Consider the following 27,926-nt stretch of genomic DNA (forward strand, 5'->3'; position numbering starts at 1 on the left):
CCCTTTCCATTTGTGTGTCTTTTGCTCATTCATCAGGTCTCCAATTAGACGTCCCCTTATCTAGGAAGTCTCCTCTGCCTACCCAATGTTGGGTTCATTGATCCTCCTATGAGCTTTCTTAGGATACCCTACTTTACCTTGCAGATCACTGATTACAATGGGTTGTAATGATGTATTTACTCATCTGTATTGCCACTTTACCTTGCAGATAACTGATAGTAATGGATTGTAGTGATTTATTTACTGGTCTGTTTTTCCAAGTAGTCTATAAACTCTTTGAGTGAAAATTATTTTTTACCATTTTTTCAGAAGCACATGGCACACTGCTTGGCTTATAGTAGTTTTTCTAAAGAAAATGCTGAATGAATGAAAACTGCACACCACTTTGCTTTCCTCCTCCATGTAAAGTAGGCATTATTTTATTTTACAAATGAATCTTAGGTTCAGGAGATTAACAGGGCCATTAGCTGGTCTTAGTCAAAGACCAGCTCGTTCTATGATACCAGCTGCTTCCTTCACTTAGAAAGGTGTTGTTTTATTGCCATACAACCAACTTGTTGCCATTTTATGGCCACTCCTGATGAATTTCTAAAGGTGGAATTTCATGTAAATAAAACATTTAAGTTGTGTATATTAAGGTTGGTGCAAAAGTTAATTGTGATTTTGGCCATAAAATAATGGCAAAAACTGCAATTACTTTTGCACCAACCTAATAAAATAGTAATAGTAGTGCTCCAGGAAGACAAGAGTACTGTGGAAATGTGTGACCCTGTGAAAGGGGGTATTTACAAAATACCATTTACTTGTTTATATAACGACCTTTGAAGAGAGTCTGGCATACAGTAAATCCTCTACCACTGATATCCACAGTAATTAGCAGTATTATTTTCATAGGAAAGACTGTATCAGGCAGCCCCTGCTTTTTCAGCAAATTTCAAAATAGACATCCACACCCATATTGGGAACACAAAATCAGTTAATGCTTCCGATATAAAAGAGGAACTAGCTGTGCGTCTCAGAAATTCTCAGCACAGCCTTTAAGGTTCCAAACATCTGCTAGAAGAGGAATGCAGATTTAAACTGAGTGAGGTGTGGAGTGGGGGAAGTTGATTGGGTCTAGACCAAAGAACTTTGAGGAACTTGCCCAGAGCCCTGCATGCATCAGACCTACAGCAGACATTGCAGGCCTGAAGAAAGGTAGGTCCAGGGACTTGCCTTCCTAGGCTTTCGGGCTGATGGCTTGTTTCACTTCCTGGGTTAAGAATTTCTGGGAGGGGAATGAGAAAAATAATGATGCCACTTCCCATGACCCAAGCTGGTATTCAGGGTTGGGGTGGGTTGAGTGCACCTTTAAATGTGCATTCGGTGGGGGGATGAGGAACAGTTTTTGCTACAGTCGATAGGAGTTAGAAAAGCCTCCTAAAGGCTGACATTGGAGGCTGGATAAGGTTGTTTAGTTACTTTTGTCCCCTGAGTCCTCAGGATATCAAAACACTGAAAGCAACATTTTAAACCTTTGACTAGTTACCTCATCTACTGTTAATGCCCTTCTTCTGTGGTCTTTATTCTCTGTGTCTGACTGGTTATTTTTATAACTCAGGATTTAAGAACAGATGTATCACATGCAGAATTTGGTGTACATGGAGTAGGGCACAGGCAGGGTCCCCAGCCTTGTACATTTAGATGGGCTGTGGCCTGACCTAGTTCTCCAGCGGTCTTTGGCACTATTCATGGGGCACCCAGGCAGTAAACTGAGGCTGCTCATGATAAAATCTGCTAATGAAAAACACCCTGTAGACTTTTAGCATTCTTAGGATAAGAAAGAAGCTTGTAAGTGGTCGTGGCCATTGTAATCTTTCCCCAGATGAAGTAAAAGAAGCCTATAAAAGGGAAATAATGTACCCAGAATCACACAAGTTAACAAAAGGGCTGGGAGAAAAACAAAAACAAAAACAAAAACAGAATTCTTGGTTCCTAGCCCAGGCCTTTTCCCCTTTTCCCTTCCCATGCCACCACTTCTGCATCCCCATCATCCTTCTAAAACCATCCAGATTCAGGCCTCATTTTGGGTTTCTAGTCTATTTCACAACTTTGCCAAGAAAAAGGGATGGCTGTTTGTACCACTCTCCTCATGCTCTCTCCTTGCAATTGTGACCCATGAGGAGGATGGTGACATAAAAATGAGGAAATAAGAGACTGGTGGTGCTGCTGATCCACAAGGTGACTGGGGCCAATAGAAGAGGGAAGGGTGGTCTGGGTTTCCCCACCTCTTTATCAGGGGTGTGGGGGAAAGACATTGTATTTCTTAAGAGCCTGATGCATATAGGTGATGTGGCAAAACCAAGGTTTAAATTCTTCTCCAACCTGGAAGAAATGTCCCTCATATGCATCCAATATTCTCAGCAGTTAAAAAAAAATTGAATATAGAGAAGTCAAGCCCTGGATGGTAAACACGTTTTTGTTCTTGGGGACTTCATGTGCCGTAGGTAATTAACACAAGGATTTCTGTGGTGGAAAAAGAGGAGGCAGTTATATGAATTTATGGCCAGAGTTTCTTAGAATGACAAAGCACCAGCCTTGAATGACCAGAACCTGACCTATGTTACCAAAGAATTATGGGGAAGCATAGGAGTCAGTTACAAGCTTTATTTTGATATAATTGCTCTGCCCTCGAGGAAGCTTACAGTCTTACCAGAGAGGCACTAAACACAGAGAGAGAACCACCAGTGCGTTTGATAAGACAGACCCAACATGTCCTAAATTCTCAGTCTGAAGGTGTGCCTGAGAGATTGAGGCAGAGGTTCTTTTACATTAAAGAAGAATAAAGTACACATTTAGATGGACTAAGAAGAATCATCTTTAGTCACTTTCCAAATAAGTTTGACTTTTGCAATGTAGAAGGAACATAACAGATTTCTTAAACCCTTATTTACCGTCATAGGCTGACTAATCCACATGTGGGCAATGGTGGGGAAGTGGAGGAATAGTGTCTGCGAGAAGATAGAGACTATAAAATGCTGTTCATGTGTGAGAAGATTAGATGATGTGGTGGGTTTGTTTTTGTTCTTACAAGGTGGTCACAAGAGGGGTGGAACATTCCTGCAAATGGTTTCAATATATGCAGATGTCTCAATATAGGAATGAAATTACTTCTTTGGAACAACTTAAATAAGTCAAATATACTTGGAGCTTTAAAAATTAAAAGGAGAGAGATTCGAGGTAAGACTACAATAGATTTGTGCTGAAGTAGCAGAGCTTTTGTTATCAACATTAAAAATTTTAACTTTATGCTAAGGGTGGTGAAATATAAAAGAAGGCTTTTAAAGGGGATGGTGACTCAATTGTTTTTGTATTTGATCATTCTGGCTACAACATCAGTGGTGGATTGAATATCCAAAGCCACAAATGGACACAGGGAACATTCAGAGGCTATAATGAATACTTCTGATAAAAATAGAATAATGGCTTGCCTTGAGAAGATGGGAGAAATACACAGAGTTGAAAAATGGTTGTGTAGGATTAGAATGAGATTGATTGAGCATAGAGGGTAGGCAACGGAAGGAACCAATGACAAACTATCAGATATTTTTGAGACAGGGTCTCACTGTGTTGCCCAGGCTGGAGTACCCTGATGCCATTGTGGCTTACTGCAGCCTTGACCTCAGCCTCCTGAGTAGCTGGGATTACAGGCGCCCACCACCACACCCAGCTAATTTTTGCGTTTTGTGTAGAGATGGGGTTTCACCATGTTCCCCAGTCTGATCTCAAACTCCTGGGCTCCAGCGGTCCTCCCACCTTGGCCTCCCATACTGCCGGGATTACAGGATTGAGTCAAAATGCCCAGCTTTAAACTTCCAGATTTTTAACATGGATAGTGTAGTTAATTGCTGGACCTTCCACCAAGAAAGGACACTTGTAATTTCATAGCCCTCTTAGGGTTCCTGTTCCCTTTAGCTCTTGCCACTCTTGATTAGCAACTACTTGCAGGGCTCTGAAATAATCTCCACATAGGAAGATTTGCACCACCTTACTTTTTTGAAAAGGAAATTCTGAGGAAGACTGGATGTCTTCTATTTAGGTCTTCTAAGGTTTGAAATAAAAATAACCTCTTCTCCCTTCTGGGACAAGTAGGTAAATTGTCAATTTATGGGCTTTATTAGAATGACTTTAAATTAAGCCCAGAGAAGGACAATTCCCTTAAGTGTAACACAATTTGAGGATGTGGATTAAATGTAAGGCCAAAAATAAGACCTATTTTATTTTAGCCATATGCTCCAAATCTAAATTTTGTGTTCTGTCCAGGGAGTGCTAAAGTGTATATATAGGTCTGAATACCTACTCCATCGCATATAAATGTAAACCGCCTCACAAATTCCATTATCATTGGAACAGAGACTGCAAGAGGAAGACGAGGGCCTCTTGGCCCACCTCTACGTAGTCTTGTTATCTAACTTATTCCAAATTGGGTGGTTTCTACCTTTTAGCTATTATAGATAATGCTGCTAAGAAAATTAATTGTACAAGTTTTTGTGCAAACAAGAGATCTTCCATTCACCAGACTAGTTTAGTGGATCCCCTTAAGCAAAGGAGTTCTGGAATTACATCACCTGGATTTAAATTTTGGCCCTGCCACTGTTTACTCAAGTTACTTAATCTTGTGTTTCTATAATTCTGTCCTGTGAATAATAGAGTATATCTCTCAGGGGAATTTAATGATGAAATAACACATATAAAACATTTAAACCAGTGCGTGTCACTTAATAAATGCTAAATACATATTGACTATTATTACTGGTATTCCTACTATCACTTACTCATTTCTGGCTTGAAGTATAAAACATAAACTTCCTTTAACACTTCCTGCCACTCAAGGACATGCTAGACAGGGACTTTACTCCTGTCATGACCCTGCTCCAACCTTCTCCGGTCTTGGGGAAAGTGGAAAAGCAGATAAGAGGGGTCTATATAATTGGTGAGAGCATGTTTTTCATGGTACCATGTGGTCAGAGGTTGACTCTTCCTCTCTTTTGCAGTTTGTCTCAAAGATTGGTCAGAAGAGTCAGGACTGTCCTCCTTTTTTGCTCTCAGTAAGTTAGATACAAGACTATGCAGAGGCGGGCCTAGAGGCTCTCCTCTTCCTCTTGCAGTCTCTGTTCTAATGATAATGGACTTTATGAGGTGGGTTACATTTACATGCTATGGAGTAGGTACATTCAGACCTATATTGACACTTTAGCATCCTCTGAGCAGAACACAAAATTTAGATATGGATCAAAGGGGTAAAATAAAATAGCAGGCCTTATTTTTTGTCTTAAATTTAATTTGTACTCTCAAATTTTGTTAAACATCAGAGAACTGTCCCCCTCTGGGCTTAATTTAAAGTAATTCTAATAAAGCCCATAAATTAACAATTTACCAACTGCCCCAGAAGGGAGAAGAGGTAATTTTTATTTCAAACATTAGAAGACCTAAATAGAAGATATTCGGCCTTCCTCAAAATTTCTCTTTCAAAAAAGTAAGGTGGTGCAGGAAAAGTATGTGGAAATTATTTCAGAACCCTACAAGCAGCCTCTAATCAAGAGTGGCAAGAACTAAACGTAACAGAAACCCTAAGAGGGCTATGGGACTGCAAGTGTCCTTTCTTGGTGGAAGGCCCAGCAATTAACTACATTGTCTGTGTTAAAAATCTGTAAGTTTAAGTTTGGGCATGGTGGCTCACTCTTGTAATCCCAGCACTACTGGATGCTGAGACGGGAGGATCACTTGAGCCCTGGAGTTTGAGACCAGCCTGGGTAACATGGCGAAACCCCATCTCTACAAAAAATACAAAAATTAGCTGGGTGTGGTGGCACAGGCCTGTAATCCCAGCTACTTGGGTGGCTGAGGTCAAGGCTGCAGTGAGTCACGATAGTGCCAGTGTACTCCAGCCTGGGCAACAGAATGAGACCCTGTCTCAAAAAAGTCTGGTAGTTTATTGGAGGAACCAGTCCCCAATATTTCAACATAGGTTCTTTTCTATTTTCCCTAAGTGTCAGCCAGTCTGAGAAATAAAGAGAAAGAGTACAAAAGAGAGAAATTTTACAGCTAGGCCTCCGGGGGTGACATCACATATCAGCAGGCACCGTGATGCCCCCGAGCTGCAAAACCAGCAAGTTTTTATTAGGGATTTCAAAAGAGGAGGAATGTACGAATAGGGAGTGGGTCACAGAGATCACATGCTTCAAATGGCAATAAAAGATCACAAGGGCAGAAGGGCAGAGCAAGGTCACAAGGCCAGGGTGAAATTAGAATCACTAATGAGGTTCCGAGTCCCGCTGTGCACACATTGTCATTGATAAACATCTTAACAGGAAACAGGGTTCAAGAGCAGAGAACCAGTCTGACTACAATTCACCAGGCTGGAATTTCCTAATCCTAGCAAGCCTGAGGGTGCTGCAGGAGACCAGGGCGTATTTCATCCCTTATCTTCAATCGCATAAGGCAGACACCCCCAGAGTGGCTGTCCATAGGCACCCCCTGGGAATGCATTCCCTTCCCAGGGTTATTCCTTACTGGGAAAAGAATTCAGTGATATTTCTCCTACTTGTTTTCTGCAATAAGAAAAATATGACTTTGTTCTGCCCGGCCCCGCAGGCAGTCAGACCTTATGGTTATCTCCCTTGTTTCCTGAACATCGCTGTTATCCTGTTCTTTTTCAGGGTGCCCAGATTTCATATTGTTCAAACACACATGTTTTACAATTTGTGCAGTTAACGCAATCATCACAGGGTCGTGAGGCAACATACATCTTCAGCTTACGAAGATAACGGGATTAAGAAATTAAAGTAAAGACAGGCATAGGAAATTATAAAAGTATTGATTGGGGAAGTGATAAATGTCCATGAAATCTTCACAATTTATATTCAGAGATTGCAGTAAAGACAGGCATAAGATATTATAAAAGTATTAATTTGGGGAACTAATAAATGTCCATGAAATCTTCACAATTTATGTTCTTCTGCCATGGCTTCAGCCGGTCCCTCCGTTCGGGGTCCCTGACTTCCCGCAACAGTAGTTTGTTATTAATGACTTCTATTACCCACCCTCTATGCTCAGTCAATCATTAAATGATGACCTTCTTTGCCTCTTTTGACAGTTTTTGACTTGAAGTTTATTTTACATGATCTAAGTACAGGTAATTATTCTCTTTAGGCTACTATTTGCATGGAACAGTCCATCCCTTAACTTTCAACTATGTTTCTTCTTAAGGCTAAAGTGAGTCTCTTACAGCATCTGGTTAGATCTTGTTTTTTAAAAATTTTCCAGCCGCTCTTTGACTTTTGTTCAAAGATTTAATTCATTTATATTTAAGGTTAGCATTAATGGATAAGGATTTACTAGTGACATCTTATTATTTTGGGGGGGGTTGTTTTTGTAGATATTTGTTTCTTTCTTGTGCTCTGGTCTACCTTTGTGATTTAGTAATTTTATGAATTGCTAAGCTTTGAATTCTTTAACATTTGTGTATCTGCTGTAGTTCTTTGCCTTGTAGTCATCATTAGGCTTACATAAAATATCACGTAGTTTTATAAATTGACTATTTTAAGGTGACAATAACAATGTTTGTTGAAACAAGAACTCTAGACTTGTACTGTCCTCCCACAAAACTAAATTTTTGATATCTTTGTTTCCTGCTGCTGTAAAAAACCATTGAAGACTGGGTAATTTATTATAAAATTGTATTTTGCTTATAGCTCCAGAGGCTGGGAAGTCTAAAGGCATGCATGGTGTAAACCTCTAGTGAGGATAATCCCATGAAGGAAAGTGGAAGTGAGCGTACAAAGCAGAGAGAGAGATGGGGCCAAATTTATTCTTTTATCAGGAGTCCACTCCTGTGATAACTAACCTTCTCCAAGGATAATGACATTCATCCATTCATGCAGGTAGAGGTCTCCTGATGTAATTACCTCTTGAAGGTCCCACCTCTTAATACTGTTAAAATGGCAATTAAGTTTTCAAATGAGTTTTAGAGGGGACATTGAAACCATAGCATCTCATCTACAACCCTCCAAAACTCATGTTCTTCTCACATACAAAATACAATACTTCTGTCTCAATTGCCTCAAAATTTTTACCCATTCCAGCATTGACTCTAAAGTTCTAAGTCCAGAGTCACATCAGAAGCAGATATGGATGAGACTCAAGGTATGATTTATCTGGAGGCAAATGTTTCCAGCTGTGAGCCTGTGAAATCAAAACAAGTGATTTGTCTTCAAAATATAATGGTGGAACAGGTGCAGAATAGACTTTCTCAGTTCAAAAGAAATAACTAGGCAAGAAAAAGGTGTAAGTGGTTTCAAGTGAGTCCAAAACCCAACCAAGAAAACAGCATTAAGCTTTAAATCTGGAGAATAATTTCCTTTGACTCTATGTCCTGAATCCTGGGGACACTGACTGGGGCCCTCAGACAATCCTGCTCCCATATCTTTGCTGGGCTCAGTCCGTGCTTCAGCTCTGTTAGGTTGGCGTTGCATGCTAGTGGCCCTATAGTTCCGAGATCTCAAAGGTAGCCTCACTACCATGGCTACACTAGGCATATCCCTAACTGGGACTCTGTGTTGGCTCTGACCCCATATTTCCACTCAGCATTGCCCTGATGGAGGCTCTTTGAAGTGGCTCCACTTCCATAGCTATTTGTGACATCCTTTGAAACTAGGTGGCAAAAGCCATGCCCCTACAACTCTTGCAGTCTGTGAGCCTATAGAGTTAACACCACATGGTTGCCATCGAGATTGACAGCTTGTACTTTTTAGGCACAACTATTATAGTGGCTGTGGAGCTGGGGTCCTAGGCTCAGAGTCTTGCAAAACTACTGTGGCACAGGTTCACTCACCAAGGCATGGATGGATGCAGATTACCCACAAAGCTGAGGCTGTAACTTTGAAGCACACCTCAGTAACTCAAGCCCACGGGGCAGGGATGGAAGAGTTACTGATTCTGGGGTCAGTGCACAACACCAGCATGGCTCCAGGGAAAGAAGGGTGCTCTGGAGGCTTGAGCTCTGGGGAGCAGGTTACAGCTGAAATTTTGGTCCCAGAGCCAATAGGACACTGCAGCAACTCCATCCCTGGGTGATGGAGTGCCACATAGTGGTAACTCTAGACCCTGGGATGGTAGGGCATGGCAATATCCCAGGCTGTGTAAGGCTGGATGTAGCAGCAGCAAGGCCTCAGGAATGACTAAGTGTGTCTGTGGCTTGGTCCTTGGGTTTCTTGAAGCAGTATAGAAATGACCCCCTGGGGAGCCAGGGTTTCTCAGAAGCTTGGACTCCAGGGAACTAGTCAGTTCTAGGGAGGTGGGGCACTGCAGTTATTTTGCCTGGATTGTTGGGTGACACAGCTCAATCAAAGCTATGTGTCCTCAGAGAGTGGGACACAGTTTCAGCTTGAATTTGGAGGGGCAATGTGCACCAGCAACTAAGATGGGGGCATGGAGCAGTTCCATGGCAGCCTGGCCTCGGCAGGTAGAGAGTAGACAGCAGCAGTTTGGCTCAGGTATGGCTACCAGGTGTGTGTGGTGTAGTGGTGGTTAAGCCTCAGAGATAGAGGCGTGCAATAGCTACTCACTTCTGAAGCAGAATCCACTGTAGCAGTGATTCATTTCCAAGAAGGGGCAACACAGTAGCAGCTCAGGCCATGGAGGCCAGGGCATAGTGTCAGCACCACCTCTGGGAAAGGACAGACATGCAGACTTCAGGTAGCTCCATCAGCTGAGCTCAGAGCCTGTGAAGACTCTAAGTGTCTCCAGTAGTAAGATTACAGGTATCCATGGTGGTGATGGGAGCTGCTGGGGTCCTCTCGCTTACCTTCTCCCTGCAGGAAGAAGGCCCTGCTGACTCAGAGCTGGTCCTAACTGGGGGAAGGGGTGGTGGAAGAAAGGTTTTTTATCTCCTTCTTCATGTAGCCATCCTGGGTTTCTATGATCTACAAGATTTCTGCTACTCCTTTGCTGTTTTCAGGTGCTCTTCTTTAGTTACTTTAGTTGGAATGCATTTGTTTATTCATTGTTTTGGGGAGTGTGTGTGTGTGTGTGTGTGTGTGTGTTGATGATGATGAGGGTTAGGAACTTCTAGTTGGCCTTCTTGGTGACATTCTTTAGAATTCTAATCAGACATATTGTAGACCTTTTAATTCTACACTTCTAATCTTTTAACCTCTCTTCTATTATGACCATTTTCTTGTTTCTCTATAGAATTCTTGGTGATTTCTTCAAATTTTTCTTCCAGTTGACTAATTCTATTTTCAGCTATTCCTTGTTATTTAACACATTGGCCAATTGTTTTCTGTCAACACTATTTTGTATTTGAAATTTGAGATTATGTTCCAAATATGTCCTGTCACTCTATGTGCTTTATCTTTGACTTCTTTTTTGTGATTTAATTTTCATTTAAATAAGTTATCTATACTCTTTACATATTCTATATGTGATATATATCCAGATGCTCCTAATCTGTGGGACTTCTTGGAGGCGTGTATCAAGGATATCTACTTCCTTCTTTATGGACTCCAATGGAGTACTTATTCAGAGACTGATTGCCTTCTAAATATGTGTCTTTTTGGTGATTTCTCCTTTACTACTAACTATGATGATTCTCAGAACTATACTTTTCCAGGGAAGTGACAGTTATCAACTGATGTATTTAATTCCCAGGATTATAAACAATAATTTATGTTGTACACCTCAGGGGGGGCCTCTCATCCTTGATAAGTATACTCTGAAATCTGTGGCCATGGTGTCCTGTTTCTTTCATACTCTCGCTACACTTCTCCCCAAATTTATTGTCATGTAATCTTTGTTTCTAACACTCATTTCACCTGATTTATAGAAATGTTAGTTGTTTCCCACTTTCATAAAAAAATGGAGTTCTAATTCTGTTTGTCCAAATTGTTTTCGGAACTTTTCTAAAAGTTAAAAGAATAAGAACATTGATTTTTTGGTTACATTCTTATATATAATTCCTTATCTTAACTACTTCAGTCACATTTACATTATATATTTCTTATTTATTATATTTGTCTTTCTTTTTTAAAAGAAATACTTAAGTTATTTTATAATTTGTAATTTTGTACTTTTTATTTTACTGTTTTTCATAATTTTAAGTATATACATTACTAAAGTTTAAAATTAATGTTCTAAATAATTAATCTTTTCATTTTAACGTTTCTCCTCTATCTTTCTCTGAAATTCACCCTCCTTCTTCTGACTTTTTTCAGTTTTATTGTTAGATAGCTAATAATTTCTTTCCATTGATGTATCAAAAATAAATACAGGATGATAATTTTTTCAGAGAAATCTTAATTTTTTTCTCAACATAGCAAATTTGGAGTACAACAATTTTTTTTTCATTTATGGTACCAATAAAAGGGCACACATCTCAAAACGAGACTTTTATAGGGGCTCAATGGAGAATAAGTGGTATCAAAATTAACTATTACTTGAAGGATATTAGCAAGGTTCATTTCCCTAAAAATTTATGGAAGTTGATCATGAAACACCTGAATATGAATTCAACTACATAGATAAAAATTTCCATGTGACTTTGGCCTATCTCTACATGACTTGGTTGAAGTTATTATACTGAGGACAGAAAGAGGCATAAGAGTAATATGTTTGTGCTTAGATTCTCAAAAAACGATTTGATGGATCCTTGCTATGCACCAGCAAGTTAGGATTTAAAGCAATGTAATAGGACAAGAGATTTCGATTTGTGGTGCCAAGAATATGACTGAGAGCCATAAGTTTCATTCCCAAAGTTCAGAGTTTGTGGCACAAAATACAAGGTTACATAAATCACACTCAGCAAGGAGGAACATGGGAAGATTTTCAGCCCTGTGAATTTAACTGTGCTCTGATTAGAAAAGGAGGAACTATGCAATACTATACAATAAATTGGAAGGCAGATTAGTTTGTGTAGTTTATTACTATTATAAAAGTAATCCTTCAGCTGGACGCGGTGGCTCACACCTGAAATTCCAGCACTTTGGGAGGCCGAGGCAGGCGGATCACGAGGTCAGGAGATCGAGACCATACTGGCCAACATGGTGAAACTCTGTCTCTACTAAAAATACAAAAATTGGCTCAGCATGGTGGCACGCACCTGTAGTAACAGCTACTCGGGAGGCTGAGGCAGGAGAATCGTTTGAACCCAGGAGGCAGAGGTTGCAGTGTGCCGAGATCGCGCCACTGCATTGCAGCCTGGTGACAGAGCGAGACTCCATCTCAAAAAAAAAAAAACAAAAAACCAAAACTAAAAAACAAAGTAATCCTTGGTGGGTAAGTGGCTGTAATCAAGGGATTAGGCAGTAAGAGGGATAGAAATAAAATCTGAGCCGACTTGGAATTGGAACTTAAAGAAATTTCTCTAATTTTAGAGGTCCAACAGGTTTACCTCGCTTCTGTCAACATGTCCCTCTCTGCAGGATTTTCTAGCATCTTGATATCATATGACATTTAGTTTCTCTCCCACCGCCTGCCCCTGCCCCCCACACACACTTAATGTGTTGCCTATTCCACTTCCCCAGCTCTAACAGCTATTATGATATGGGAAGAGAATGTAGACCAGATTTTGTCCTTAGGGAGGAACCTGCCCCAAAGTGTCATGTCCTCTTTTGCCATTTCCAGGACATCATACTAAATTACATTTCTTATTGTAGCACCTTTTCTGCTGCCATGACAACCATGCAAGGAATGGAACAGGCCATGCCAGGGGCTGGCCCTGGTGTGCCCCAGCTGGGAAACATGGCTGTCATACATTCACATCTGTGGAAAGGATTGCAAGAGAAGTTCTTGAAGGGAGAACCCAAAGTTCTTGGGGTAAGTTGCAAACCTAGGGGAAGACCAATGGTGTTGCAAACTCATATTTCATAAGACCTAATGCCAAATACACTGTCCCACTAGCCTCATAATACAACAGCCAACCCTCATGACATCAGTAATTACTTTTCAGGCTCTTCATCTGAAAAACTATATCGTATTCTGTCACAACATGCTTCCAGTTGAGTTATATTTAAAATATATTGACTTCAGATCTATGCTAGGGTTGTGGGTCATCCATGATAATTGTATTTAAACTCAGTGTGGAAGAGCAGCGAAATAAAAGGCCACCTATGCACTACTAGCTGATGCCCCCTTTACAGGACTTCCTGATAGCTGACAGGCACATATTGCTACTATTTCTTTCTGGCACCTTTTCTTAGCCCCCTGCTCAGAGGATGAAAAATCTATTCTCTGAGCATTTCCATCTGGAGTCTCAGATGAGCATGCCTAAAAGAAATGAAGGATTAAAAGAATGACAGAACAGGGCAGGTGAAATGATATTAAATATAGGTTTATCACTAGCCCAAGCTTCAAACCACTGGGAAAATGTCACTGTGGATACTCTGGATCCTTTTTTCACATTATTCATTTTTTGGAGGGGGGGAAATATAGTTATTTCTCATAAAATATGTTATTTATGTTGGCACATACTAGGTTTATTTGTTTATTTATTTTTAATTTTATTTTTTGAGATGGAGTCTCGCTCCGTCATCCAGGCTGGAGTGCAGTGGCGCAATCTCGGCTCACTGCAACCTCCGTCTTCCAGGTTCAAGTGATTCTCCTGCCTCAGCCTCCTGAGTAGTTGGGATTACAGGCATGAGCCATCACGCCCGGCTAATTTTTGTATTTTTAGTAGAGACGGGGTTTCAGCATGTTGGTCAGGCTGGTCTTGAACTCCTGACCTCGTGATCTGCCTGCTTCGGCCTCCCAAAGTGGGTTTATTTTTTAATGTATGAATAATTATTTTAAAATATACTGTATGTTTTAGAGCAGTTTTAGGCTTAAAGAAAAATTGAGAGCAAAGTACAGTTCTATCCCATATGCCCCTTGCCCCCACAAATGCATAGCTTTTTAATTATCAACCTCCTCCACCAGAGTGTAACCTTTGTACCAATTGATGAACTACATTGACACATCATTACTAAAAGTACACAAATCACAATGGGGTTCATTGTCTGTGTGGTGTGTTCTGTGGGTTTTAACACAAGTATAGTGATATGAATCTACCTTTGTAGTATCATATAGTATCCCACCAATCCCTGGCAACCACAAATCTTTTATTGTCTTCATAGTTTGCCTTTTCCAGAAAGTCATACAGTTGGAATTGTACAATAGGTGGTTTTTTTAGATTGCGTTCTTTCACCTAAATACATGCATTTAAATTTCCTCCATGTTTTCTTATGGCTTGATAGCTCATTTATTTTTAGTACTGAATAATATTTCATTGTATAGAGGTACCACAGTTTATTTATGCATTCACCTACTGAAGGACATCTTGATGGCTTCCCAACTTTGGCAATTAGGAGCAACATTGCTATAAATATCTGTGTGCAGGTTATGTGTGGACATAAGTTTTTCAACTCATTTGGTTAAGTATGATTACTGTATTGTAAGTAAGAGTATGTTTAGTTTTGTAAGAAACTGCCATACTGTCTTCCACGTGGCCTTGTCATTTTGAAGATTTCAATCAACAGTCAATGAGTTCCTGCTGTTCTGCAAAATCTCCAGCAATTGGTAGTGCCAGTGTTCTGGATTTTTACCATTCTAACAGGTGCTAGTGGAATCTCACTATCATTTTAATTTGCATTTCCCTTGTGACATAAGATGTGGACCATCTTTTCATGCGTTTCTTTACCATCTCTATATCTTCTTTCGTAAGGTGTCTTGTTAAATTCTTTGGCACATTTTTAACGAGGACGTTTATGTTCTTATTGTTAAGTTTTAAATTTGTTGTATATTTTGGATAACGATCCTTTGTCAGATATGACTCTTGCAGATATCTTCTCCCCTGTCTGTGGTTTGTCTTTTCATCTCTTGACAATGTCTTCTGCAGAGCAGAACTTTTTAATTTTAAGAAAATTAAGATGATTTATTCTGTATTTCATGGTTTGTGCCTTTGGTATCGTATTGACAAATTCATCACCAAACCCAAGGTCATCTAGATTTTGGCCTATGTTATCTGTTAGCAGTTTTATAGTTTTTAGTTTAATATTTATGTCTGTGATTCATTTTGAGTTAATTTTTGTGAAAGATATAAGGTATGTGTCTAAGTTTTATTCTTACTTATGGATATCAAGTTTTAAGTGCTATTTTTTAAAATACTTTTTTTTTCATTGTATTACTTTAGCTCATTACCAAAGATCACTTGACTATATTTGTGTGGCTCTCTCCAGGCTTTCTACTCTATTCCATTGATCTATTTGTGTATTTCTTTGCTAATACCACACAGTCCTGATTACTATCACTTTATAGTATGTCCTAAAATTGGGTAGTGTTAGTCCTACAACTCCTTTTTCTTCTTCTTCTTCTTCTTCTTCTCCTTCTTCTTCTTCAAGATTGTGTTTGCTATTCTAAGTTTTTTGCCATTCCTTATAAATTTTAGAGTCAGTTTATCAATATATACAAAATAACTTGCTGGGATTTTAATGGAGATTGTATTAAATCTACTGATCAAGTTGGGAAGAACTGACATCTTGACAATGTTGAGTCTTCCTATCCATGGACATGGAATATCTCTCCATTTATTTTATCAAAGTTTGTAGTTTCTTATAGATTTTGTACACATTTTGTTAGATTTATACCTAACAAATACCAAATACCAATACCTAAATATTTTATTTTCAGAGGTGCTAATTTAAATGGCATTATGTTTTTAATTCCAAATTTCACTTATTCATTATAAGTACATAAGAAAGTAATTGTCTCTTGTGTATTAATCTTGCATAAATCTTGTAAACCTAATATAATTGTTTGTTAGTTCCAGGAATTTTTGGTTGATTCTTTCAGATTTTCTACACAGACATCATGTCGTCTGGGAACAAAGGCAGTTTTATTTTTCCCTGACCAGTCTGTATATCTTTATTTCCTTTTCTTGTCTTACTGTTTCTGCTATGACTTCCAGTACAATGTTGAAAGGAGTAGTGACAGGGCTCATCCCTGCCTTGTTCCTGATCTTAGTGAGAAAGCTTTGAGTTTCTCCATTAAGTATGAAGTTAGCTGTAGGTTTTTCACAAATATTCTTTATCAACCTGAAGAACTTCTCCTCTATTAATAGGTTTTTCAAGAGTTTTTATAATAAACAGGCAATGGATTTTGTTCAATGTTTTTTCTGCATCTGTTAATATAATCATGTGATTTTTCTTCTTTAGCCTGTTGATGTGATGAAGACATTAACTGGTTTTTTGAATGTATAGTCAGCCTTGCATACCTGGGATAAATCCCAAGTGGTCATGGTACACAATTTTTTTGACGCATTGTTAGATTTAGTTTGCAGATATTTTGTTGAGGATTTTTGCATATTTGTTCATCAGAGATGTTGGTCTGTAGTTTTCTTTTCTTGTAATGTTTTTGCATGGTTTTTGGTAGATGGTAGTGCTAGCTTCAGAGAATTAGTTAAGGAGTATGTCCTCTGTTTCTATTTTCTGTAAATAATGGTATAACTTTTTTCTTAAGTGTCTGGTAGAATTCACCACTGAGCCCTTCTAGGTCTGGTGCTTTCTGTTTTGGAAATTTATTAATTATTGATTCAATTTATTTAATAATTACAGGCTTATTCAGAGTGTCTCTTCTTGTGTGAGTTTTGACAAATTGTCTTTAAGGACTTATCCATTTTATCAAGGCTATCAAACTGTGGGCTTAGAATTGTTCATACCATTATTTTATTATCCTTTTAATTTCTATGGGAACTGTATTGATGTTCCTTCTTTCATTTACGTTAGTAATTTTTGTCCTCTCTCTTTTTCTTAGGCTGGCTAGAGGCTTTTTTTATTTTATTTATACATACATATATTTTTAAAAACTGCTTTGGATTTTATTGATTTTGTCTATTCATGTTCTGTTTTCAATTTTATTATTTCTGCTCTAATTTCTATTATAGTTCTTCTTCTGTTTATTTGGAGTTTAATTTGCATTTCTTTTTCTAGTTTCTTAAGGTAGACTCTCAGGAGATTGATTTTAGATCATGATTTTCTAATATATTCATTCAATGCTATAAATCTTCCTCTAAGCATTGCTTTCACTACATCCCATAAATTTTGTTAAGTTGTTGAAATGTTTTTGATCCTTTGGAACGCCATGGGATAATGGTACTCTTACTCTGCTATGTTTAGATCCTTGTGTACTCATACTCATGTCCTCATACCCCAGACTTCAAGAAAATATCATATTTGCTTTTCTTGTTTTCTTCCCCTGTATATACTCTCCTTTCTTCAGGTTACTTCTCCTTGCTACAATAATTGCTTTATAATTCCTAGGCCACTTCTCTGAGCTCATGAGAAAAAGAGAGAAATAACTGTGGTAAAAGTAACATCGTAGGTATCAGAAAAGCACCTCTGGGCTGGTTCTGGCATACTCCTTTTAACCTTGAAATTATTGGCAATGATAGACGTCGCGAGAGATAATATTGGTAAGATTACATTCACGGTTATTTATGTGAAAAAAAGAGTGATAAGAGAATACAAAGAAGGTCATATGACTATCAAATGAAGGAGAATAAGGATAGCTTAGTGATTGGAAAGGGGGTGGTGGAAGCACCATTTTTGTGGTGGACAATCAGTTTTTGCTTTCTTCACCATTTTTAGGTTGTGCAGATTCTGATTGCCCTGATGAGCCTTAGCATGGGAATAACAATGATGTGTATGGCATCTAATACTTATGGAAGCAACCCTATTTCCGTGTATATCGGGTACACAATTTGGGGGTCAGTGATGGTGAGTAGAGTATCTTTTGATATAATTGAAGATAACATAAAGCAGTTGTCAATACCCTGATCTTTGGAATCCTATTCTAACTGTATCTTGTAATTCTGTAAATCTGAGAGTGGTATCTAACCATTTCTTATTCAATTTTCTCATATTTAAAGTACTACTAATAATACAGTATTATATTAAATCTAGGCAGATTAAATATTTATATATGTCAGTTAGATATATTACAGCAGCGCACTGCCAAAGACCCAAACCAGAATGGCTTAAACATTGGAAGCACTGATTATTTCACAACAAGACTAGTGGCTTGTCATTTCTAGGATGGCTTCATTCAGTGGTGCAAGGATTTCATCAAGGATTGCTAGCAGACCATATCAGAGGGGAGATGGCTGACACATCCAACTTTTGGTAAATATTTCATATACATATTCCCAAATCAACTGTCAGTAAGGATAACGGACTTGCCGTTATTGGCTTGGACTAATCAAGATTTACCTCTGTAGCTGGGAGGAGTCTACCCTACCTTTAGCTCATGAGAAACTGAACAAAATGATGGTTTAGTTAGCAAGGAAGAAGAGGAGATGTGGCTGGTACACAAGCAGTTTCTAATATCTAGTCTACTGACTATCGAAACTCAGGAAATTGTTACCTTAGAAAATGAAAATGTTATTTGATATATTTTGTTTCATAAATTCAATAAAATAACTATAATTATTATAATTAATATTAATTAATTATAACTATTATTAATATTACATTAAAATTAGAATTGGAATTTAAATTTAAAAACCTTCTCCCAAGAGAAAACACAAGATAGTTTTAATGCAAATTGACAGTAAAATTGAGAATAAAATACCAAGTTTTATCCATTGGAGAAAAATAAAATTTATAAGTTGGGTTTATGTTAGAATCAGGGAATCTATTCTAGCATTGCAGGGTTTCCATTTGTTTCTAAAACTGAGAATGAGATAGTTTAGAGTTTTATAGAAGAGCTTGCTTTTTGATCCCCTTCACCTGTTTACAGCAGAAGTGCAAGACTGGAAGAACAGTAAAGCTGTGTTTTACTTCTAGAAAGCTGCACAATACTTCATATATCCAAAAATACTAATGCCAATAACAGCTCTTATTAAACTCTTACTATCATGTGGACACTCTACTTAGTGCTTTATATGTGCAATTTCATTTCAAACAATCACCACGAACTTCTGATTTTTCATTATAATCATTTTACGGATGAAGAGAGGTTAAGTAACTAACCCAACATCACAACTGTTTGGTACAGGCATGAAGATTCAAATAGGGTCAATGTATTTTCAGAATTGCATACATCTAACTACTTAGTTTTCTGTTTTTATTTCTGTTTCCTTTTCAAGATCACATTAAAAACCAGCTTACATGGTGCAAGCCTTCCACACATGTTCAGTAGATTACCAGGAACTGCAGGAGCCATTTGTCCGCTGAGACATCACTGAGACTTTCGTAGGTGTTCCATTAGATGAGCCTTTACTCAATTGGTGAACTCTTTTCTGCGGCTACCTTCCATTATTCTTTCAACCTTCTTTTCCAAACCTCATCTATGAAGTGCCTCCTTTTTCTCTTTTATACAGTATGAGTACCAATACCAAGAACCAGTCACAAGTTCCTCTTATTTTTGGCCTCTTCAGTTCTGTTTCTGTATATGTTTCACATTCCTTGTTTTTTCCTCTGAGATAGTACCTACATACTTTTTCCTGTGGCAAATGAAGTCCTCTTATTCAATCCTATCTTCAAATACACAGACATACATACACACTTGTAATGTGTATATATAATTTCTGTATAGAATGTTTTTCCAAGGTGCCTTATTGAATTTTTAGAGTACTTTATGGTAATTTTTAGTTCACGTTCTTGAATGTTTGCAATATATATTGTTCATACTTAAATAAGAATAGTTAAACCACTTGTTCCAACTATTTTTCTTATATAATTATTTTGGTAAATATACCCAGAATAGTATTACATAATAGTCAGCATCTTTATCTTGATTTTGACTTTAATGAAATGATCCTACATTTTTATCATTAAACATAATAAAGACTTTTAGACTGAGACAGATTTCTATCATGTTACAGAAATTACAATTCTTTTTTTTTTCGGTTTTTGGTTTCTGGTTTTTTGAGACAGAGTTTCGCTCTTATTACCCAGGCTGGAGTGCAATGGCACGATCTCGGCTCACTGCAACCTCCGCCTCCCGGGTTCTCACCATTCTCCTGCCTCAGCCTCCCAAGTAGCTGGAACTACAGGCACCTGCCACCATACCCGGCTAATTTTTTTGTATTTTTAGTAGAGGCGGGGTTTCACTGTGGTCTCAATCTCCTGATCTCGTGATCCACCCGCCTCAGCCTCCCAAAGTGCTGGGATTACAAGCGTGTGCCACCACGCCCGGCCAATAATTCTTTATATTTTACCAGTAATGTTGCAGTTACTAATAATGTTGAATTGTATTAAATGTCCTATCCTATCAACACTGTAAACACGAATAGCAATAAGCATGTAATTTTTTTCTTAAATTCGTTAACTGTGTAAATTAGAATATTTCAATATTAAAAAATGTTTGTAGAGCTGAAGGAACATCCCAAATGTTCATGATGTATTTTATATCATAAGATGGGTGATTCCCTCTAGTGGTTTTATTCCAGTGGTGATTTAGATATCATGAATCATCTCTATGTCTGGGTATTTGGAAGTTAGTTAAATAAATTTATTGAGCTTTTTTATTAGTTCTATATTTTTTATATTATGATATAATTTTTGAATCATCTGAAATCAAATTTGAAAAGCAAATTAAAAACTCCAACAATTGAATATTATAAGATAGAGAGTCTAACCAACTTGACTAGCTATTTTAGCTAAATGAAAAATAATTGCCTATTGATGGAATCAAATGAACTACTATATTCTAGTCATCATCTAATTGGGAATTTACATTTTTTTGCTACTATTTTACTTATAAGTTTAAAAATATTGGCCGGGCACAGTGGCTCACGCCTGTAATCCCAGCACTTTGGGAGGCCGAGGCGGGCGGATCATGAGGTCAGGAGATCAAGACCATCCTGGCTAACACGGTGAAACCCTATCTCTACTAAAAATACAAAAAATTAGCCCAGCATAGTGGCGGGCGCCTGTAGTCCCAGCTACTCGGGAGGCTGAGGCAGGAGAATGGCGTGAACCTGGGAGGCGGAGCTTGCAGTGAGCTGAGATCGCGCCACTACACTCCAGCCTGGGCGACAGAGCGAGACTCCGTCTCAAAAAAAAAAAAAAAAAAAAAATTCTAAATGAGAATAATTTTAGTGTATTTTTTGTTTAAATATCGTCATCAATTTTGGTACCATGTAAGAATTACTTTGTATCAGGAGTTTGGAAACTGTTATCTTTTAGTGCCCTCAAACAGTTTTAATATCATTTCAGTTAGACATTATTTGAAAAACTTGATAAATTCTCCCATGGATTTATCTGGTATAATTTCTCTGTTCTTTCTGGGAAAAGGGAAAATAATGTGCAAACCTTTGTGGTTTTCTCTAAGATAATTGGTCTGATTAACATATCTATCTAATTTAGAATTAAGTTTAGTAAGTTATGACTCCCAATACTGGCTTGAAGTTTTTTACCTTCACTTTTTCTCTCATTTTTAGTTTATTATTTCAGGATCCTTGTCAATTGCAGCAGGAATTAGAACTACAAAAGGCCTGGTGAGTAATATTTTCTTTTTTTTGGTATCAAAAAAAGGAAGGATTAATAAAAAATGTATTCTGCCAGGGTGTAAAGCAGGTTTTGTTTCTTTGTAAAAAATCAGGAGCGATTGTGCATTTTACCTACTAGAATCTGTCTTTCAAAAACTGCAGTCAGGCTAATTGCTGACATAGGACTGGATATTTTGGCAAGGTAGGGAATCTTACGCTTGCGGAGGGAATCTTTTTGAAGATATAGAGAATTATTGAGAAGAAATATCAAGTGGGACCGCTCCAACAAAACCCTGCAGCATGAGTCAGCCCATGACAGTGACTCCAAGCATTGGTGTTGTGTAATATTTACCGACCCATTGATTATAATGTAGACTCCAACTGTGTCCAGAAAGGATTTTGAGTTTTCAATAAAAGAAATTCACAATAAGGTTATTACATAAGAATCAAATTTAAAATGTAATTCTCATGCCAAGATGCCTTTCATAAAGCCAATACAATGCGAAAGTCCGTATCTCAATAAATGTTTTTTTCTAGTTAAAGTCCATATTTGAGTTTTCTTTGTTCAAAAGATAAATATCAAATTCTGGAGCATGATCAATATGGGTTTTCCAAATCTGGCCTAACTCAACTCCCTAGTGTCCCCTCCGGCTGCAGCCACATTACACATATTCCTCACACTTTGCTGTGCAAGTTTAGTTCTTTTTTTTTGTTTGTTTATTTTTTTCTGGTTTTTGGTTTTTGGTTTTTTGAGACAGAGTTTCGCTCTTATTACCCAGGCTGGAGTGCAATGGCGTGATCTCGGCTCACTGCAACCTCCGCTTCTCAGGTTCAAGTGATTCTCCTGCCTCAGCCTCCCGAGTAGCTGGGATCACAGGCATGCGCCACCATGCCTGGCTAATTTTTGTATTTTTAGTAGAGATAGGGTTTCTCCATGTTGGTCAGACTGATCTCAAACTCCTGACCTCAGATTATCCACCCCATCCCGCTTTGGCCTCCCAAAATGCTGGGATTACAGGCATGAGCCACTGTGCCCAGTCAGCAATTTTAGTTCTTATTAAAAGCCTCCTTACCTTTATCCATGAGAAGAGAACATACAGAAAAGAATATACTGCTGAGAGAGATAATATACAAAAGGTATAGAGGCATGACAGGCAAACAGCATTTAGAAAAATGATAAGAAATCAGGCATCAGAAGCAAGGAGTGGCAGGGAAGGACACAGACAGGGCTGTCCAGCTAAAGTGTGAAGGACATTGAAAACCCTGCTAAAGAGATTTGGAGATTATATTATGTGCCCACGGGAATCATCTGAAGAACTGAAGCTGGGGAATAATGAGATCATGTTTGTGTTTTGCCAAGAGATTAGAGTTGAAACCACAAGACAAGTTAGAAGCCTATTGAAATAATCAAGATAATGATAGATGGCAGTAAGAAAGAGATGGTGGGTGTAAAGTGATTCATGGAGATATATCTGAGGATGTTGTTGGATTGTTTAATTGATTTTCATTCCTTTCTAGGTCCGAGGTAGTCTAGGAATGAATATCACCAGCTCCGTACTGGCTGCATCAGGGATCTTAATCAACACATTTAGCTTGGCGTTTTATTCATTCCATCACCCTTACTGTAACTACTATGGCAACTCAAATAATTGTCATGGGACTATGTCCATCTTAATGGTTGGTACTGCCTCTTTTCAGGGGATATTATTATAGAAGCAAATTTGGGGAGTGCTGGCTCTGGCAAAGACAATAATTAATATTCCCTAATTGATGAATGACTTTGGGAAGTTGGAGTGATTGAGAAATAGAATAATCTTTCATTTAGGAGTTAGGTACATGTCTCATCTCTGTCTTTATTTTTCTATATATGATGAGACAAAATGGGAAGAAAGCTTATAATTATAGAACACCTACTCATTAATAGTTACTGTGCTGGGTATTTTGTATACATTTTTCTGTTTAATTTTAAAACATTGATGCAGTACGTACTGTTATCCCCTCTAAAAATGGGGCCCTGATGTCAGTACCTATTCTCTAATAATGAAGTAAAATTGTCTTGAACAGTATTTTACAAGTGGTGAGTAGCTCAGTATCCTTTCCAACATCTTTGGATGTTCTTGCAAGGTTAACCACTTTTATCCTCAACATCTAGCTCCTGATAAATTCTCAGTCTTCATTATGACTTTTACTACTTTTTTGTACCAATTGTTCTTATCTTAATGCTATCCTAATTGCTTTATTCTGAAAATGCCACCTACACAATATTTTGTAGGTAGTAAAACTTCTTGACATTTTGGGCCATTGGGTAATTGTGGGGAGGAAAAGTTCTTGCAGCACATCACAGCAGACTAAAATGCACAATTAAATCTTTATTATTAAAAAGCCTGGCAGGGCGCAGTGGCTCACGCCTGTAATCCCAGCACTTTGGGAAGATGAGGTGGGTGGGTCACCTGAGGTCAGGAGTTCAAGACCAGCCTGGCCAACATGATGAAGCCCCGTCTCTACTAAAAATACAAAAATTAGCCAGGCATGATGGCACGTGCCTGTGATCCCAGCTACTCGGGGGGCTGAGGCAGGAGAATTGCTTGAAGCTGGGAGGCGGAGGTTGCAGTGAGCCGAGATGGACACATTGCACTCCAGCCTGGGCAACAGAGCGAGACTGCATCTCAAAAAAAAAGAGAAAGCCTATTGGTCATTTTGAACACCTGCAAATTTTTTGTTACTTTCCCTCTATATGAACTTTCAGCCTTTCACCTTGCTGCTTAGTTCTCTTCCTTACCATGTTCTTCGCTTATGTAAACGTGGAAACCCAACATTCTTCCTAACTTACTAGGCAGAATCAGTTGCATTCTGTTTACTTCATTCCTAGCTAATTCTACATAGTTTTGTGGGCTATATAATCACACCAAAATAACCCCTTGAGGTGTCTTTGCTAAACTAATTTACTTCCCTTGAGATTTCTATTGCTTTTTATAGTAAGCAATTTTACTTCTTGCCACTCGCTCAAAATAAGAAAAAGCTTCTATAGAGAATTTGACAAATTCTTTCAAGGTCATTCAGTTAGAAATTGGCAAAAGGAAGATTAGATTCTACAATTTCTTGTCTCTAATTCCCCTATTATTTGCTATTGGTATCCTGCAGAAGGACCTTACTTTTAGTTTACGAAGGTCTCTTCATTGGTAGATTTTAAGGGCACAATGATAGAGACAAAATCTGGAACTGGCCAACTTGATAGGGCTGATTTCGTGGGCATGGGACCTGTGCAGTTACTCAGGACTTCACAGTTAAAAGAGCCCTGTGCTTGATCTAATGCTCTGCTGTTGCTATCTTAAAATTGTTTTTAAAAATTTTAAACAAGAGAATCTAAATTACATAGCTGGTCCTGCGTTCATCTCAATCACCTTTCCCAGAGTCCATGATGAATTCCTGTTAATTGTGTGAACATTTTTATGCCTGTTCTTATAGCAGAGGACCTCCATAAGGGCTTCCTGGGATTTGAAGTAATGGTTCTATTCTTGCCTGGGCACCTGCACAATCAGTCCACAGGTCTATATACATGCTACTTTTTTTGGAGGCCCAGCCCTGTACCTGTTTTTGTAAATAAAGTTTCATAAATAAAGTTTAATTGAAATATAATGAAATCCATTTGTTTACATATTGTGGAGTGCTGCTTTCGTGTTATAACAGCAGGTTTGAGTATGTGTGACAGAGACCTTATGGTCGGCAAAATCTAAAATGTACATTATCTGGCCTTTACAGAAAGCTTGCCGTCTTCTAGTCTACACTTCTAGATGGTAAAATCCTTGAAGACAGGGGAATTGTCTGTTTTGTTTGCTGTTCTATATTCTGTGCCTACAACAATGTTGGAAACACAGAGGCCACTACAGCCATTGAAGGCACAAGAAAATAAGCAATGAATGCAAATATTCAAGGTCTCCTTAAGTCTGCCTCAGTCATATCCTGAGCTCTTGGTCTATTGGCTCTTCTGCAACAGACGGACTATCCCTAACCATGGGGAGAAAAAGAGAGAATATTTAAACCAGATAATCCCTGCATCAATCCGGGGGAAAATTAATAGAAATAAGTGTACTGCCCAATGTTTTCCAAATTTTGACCACGTTTCTTGGCTGAAGACTAGCCCTAAAGCCAGTGCTCTGGGCAGATGGATTAAAGACTGACCTACCTGATGTTCATTGTTGTATTAGCTTCTTATTGTTACTGTAACAAACTACTACAAATTTAGTGTCTTAAGACAACACAGTTTGGTTATCTTATGTTTCTGGAGGTTAGAAGTTCCAAGTGGGTCTCACTAGGCTAAAATCAGAGTGTTGGCAAGGCCATACTCGTTTCTGAAGGCTTAGGCAACAATAAGTTTTATTGCCTTTTCTGGCTTCTTTAGGCTGCCTATGTTGCTTGGTTTGTCATCCCATCCTCTACCTTCAAATCAAGCGATGTAGCATCTTCAAATCTCTCTTGAACTCTATTCTGGCTCTTGCTTCCACTTATATGGATTCTATCATTATTTTGAACCCACCTGAATAATCCAGGAACATTCTCTTATATCAGCTAATAAGCTGTCTTAATTTCATCTGCAAATTTAATCCTTTTCGCTGTTCAAAAAGAACAATGGTCCCCCAGGGAGGTCTGCATTCTAATCTCCAGAAGCTGAGGATTAGGGGACTAGGATGCAGACCTCCCTGGGGGACCATTACTCTGCTTACAATTACTAAGATAGGGAATCATAATATTTTCTCAATGATGTGAGTTTCTAGTACTCAACAGGATATGATGACAATTGACTTTATACTACCTTCCTAACTTTTTAAAGCACTTTCATTTTCCATGCACACAATAGCACTGGGAGGTACTGAACTAGGGAATAAATGTTTGTGATTATTTTATCAGTGAAAAAAGTGAGAAGCTACTTCAGCAGATCAAGAATTGGTCAAGGGTATGGCTGCCACTGGGAGGCAGGTTTCCTGACTCCCAGCCAGTGCTTTTTCTCTTATGACATTGTGGTTACTGGTAAATGTTTTCACTTGTCATCTCCATTTCTCACATTCCTTTGTTATGAGTTTTCTCCTAGGGTCTGGATGGCATGGTGCTCCTCTTAAGTGTGCTGGAATTCTGCATTGCTGTGTCCCTCTCTGCCTTTGGATGTAAAGTGCTCTGTTGTACGCCCGGTGGGGTGAGTACTGGCCTTCATTTGAAGATGTCTGTATTAGTTTTCTATTGCTGTGTAATCGATTACACACACTTAGAGTCTTAACACAGAACACATTCATTATCTCTCAGTTTCCATGGTTCAAGAGTCTGAGCCCAGCTGAAGTATGTCCTTGACTCAGGATCTTACAAGGCTGTCATCAGGGAGTTGGCTGGGGCTGTGGCCTTGCTTGGAGCTTCTGATTCTCTTCCATACTAATGTGGTGGAATTCATTTCCTCTCAGTTGGAGAACTCATGACAATGTATTTTATCTTTGAAATCAGCAGGTTGCTAATGCTTTAATCCTCTCATAAAGGGTTCACATGAACGGATGAGGTCCATTCAGAATAATGCCTTTCTTGATAAACTGAAAGTCAACTAGTTAGTACCTACACACAGGACTTGTATCTCATCCTATACACAGGTTCCATCCACCCTCGAGAGAAGGGAATCACAAGGGGTCAGTGAGTGTCACCTTAGAACTCTGCCTCGCACAATAGCTACATAAAAGCTCTTTTTCCCCTTCCTTTCTCCCTCGAAGTGCATAACCTCTGAATCCAAATATGAGGATGTTTCACAATGAAGAGGTCCCCAAAAAGTATTTTATTTTATTCCATTATCCTATTACAACAACTTTTCCTGGTATATTTCCATGAAATATCATGATCTCAGACTTCTCTATCGGTCTGTGCCCACCTGCCCACTCTTTTACCCTGAGACCTGCAGCTGATGCTGCTCCTGGCAGCTAAACCCAAAGAATGTCACACAGAGAGAGGAAAGCAGGGAATGGAAGGAAAGAAGAGACCAAGAAAGAAGCTCTAGGAAGAATGGGGAGGGATATCCTCCAAGGGTTGAAGGTTCCAGAATGAGGAAATGGATAGTAAAACCCCAACAGCTACTCATTAGCTTCATTACCCAAAGCCCCACAGGCAGACAAAACCAACAGCCAAATAATAAAATAATCATAGTTTGATGAGACGGTTCTTCTGGTGCCCTTCTCCATCATTTTGCACCTCTTTGTCTTCTTTTGAGGTTCCCAGGCAACACCACATCCCACTCCCCCACAGCCCTTCCTCACAGAAGAGAGATTGACTATAGCACATTAACTCTAATAGTGGGTTTTTGCATTGTAAAACCTGAGAAGGGAGAGATTCTCAGCAATTACCAATGATTTTATAATTTCATTGAGTAAAGCTTTTTATTTTCATTGAGTGAAACATTTGG

General features: G+C 38.6%; 1 protein-coding gene across 1 annotated transcript in view; it reads left to right on the plus strand.

Moving 5' to 3' along the window:
* The first annotated feature begins 1,018 nt into the window (after positions 1 to 1,018).
* MS4A4A (membrane spanning 4-domains A4A) overlaps positions 1,019 to 27,926 on the plus strand; it is a 28,406-nt gene continuing 1,498 nt past the window's right edge. Inside the window, exons 1-6 of the mRNA XM_004051267.5 lie at positions 1,019 to 1,197; positions 12,693 to 12,852; positions 17,655 to 17,783; positions 21,452 to 21,508; positions 23,018 to 23,176; positions 26,586 to 26,687. Coding sequence (XP_004051315.1) covers positions 1,157 to 1,197; positions 12,693 to 12,852; positions 17,655 to 17,783; positions 21,452 to 21,508; positions 23,018 to 23,176; positions 26,586 to 26,687 — 648 coding nt within the window. The 5' untranslated portion in view covers positions 1,019 to 1,156. The remainder of the gene's footprint in view (positions 1,198 to 12,692; positions 12,853 to 17,654; positions 17,784 to 21,451; positions 21,509 to 23,017; positions 23,177 to 26,585; positions 26,688 to 27,926) is intronic.

The sequence above is a fragment of the Gorilla gorilla genome, chromosome 9 (assembly GCF_029281585.2).
Source record: "Gorilla gorilla gorilla isolate KB3781 chromosome 9, NHGRI_mGorGor1-v2.1_pri, whole genome shotgun sequence".
Lineage (NCBI taxonomy): Eukaryota > Metazoa > Chordata > Mammalia > Primates > Hominidae > Gorilla > Gorilla gorilla.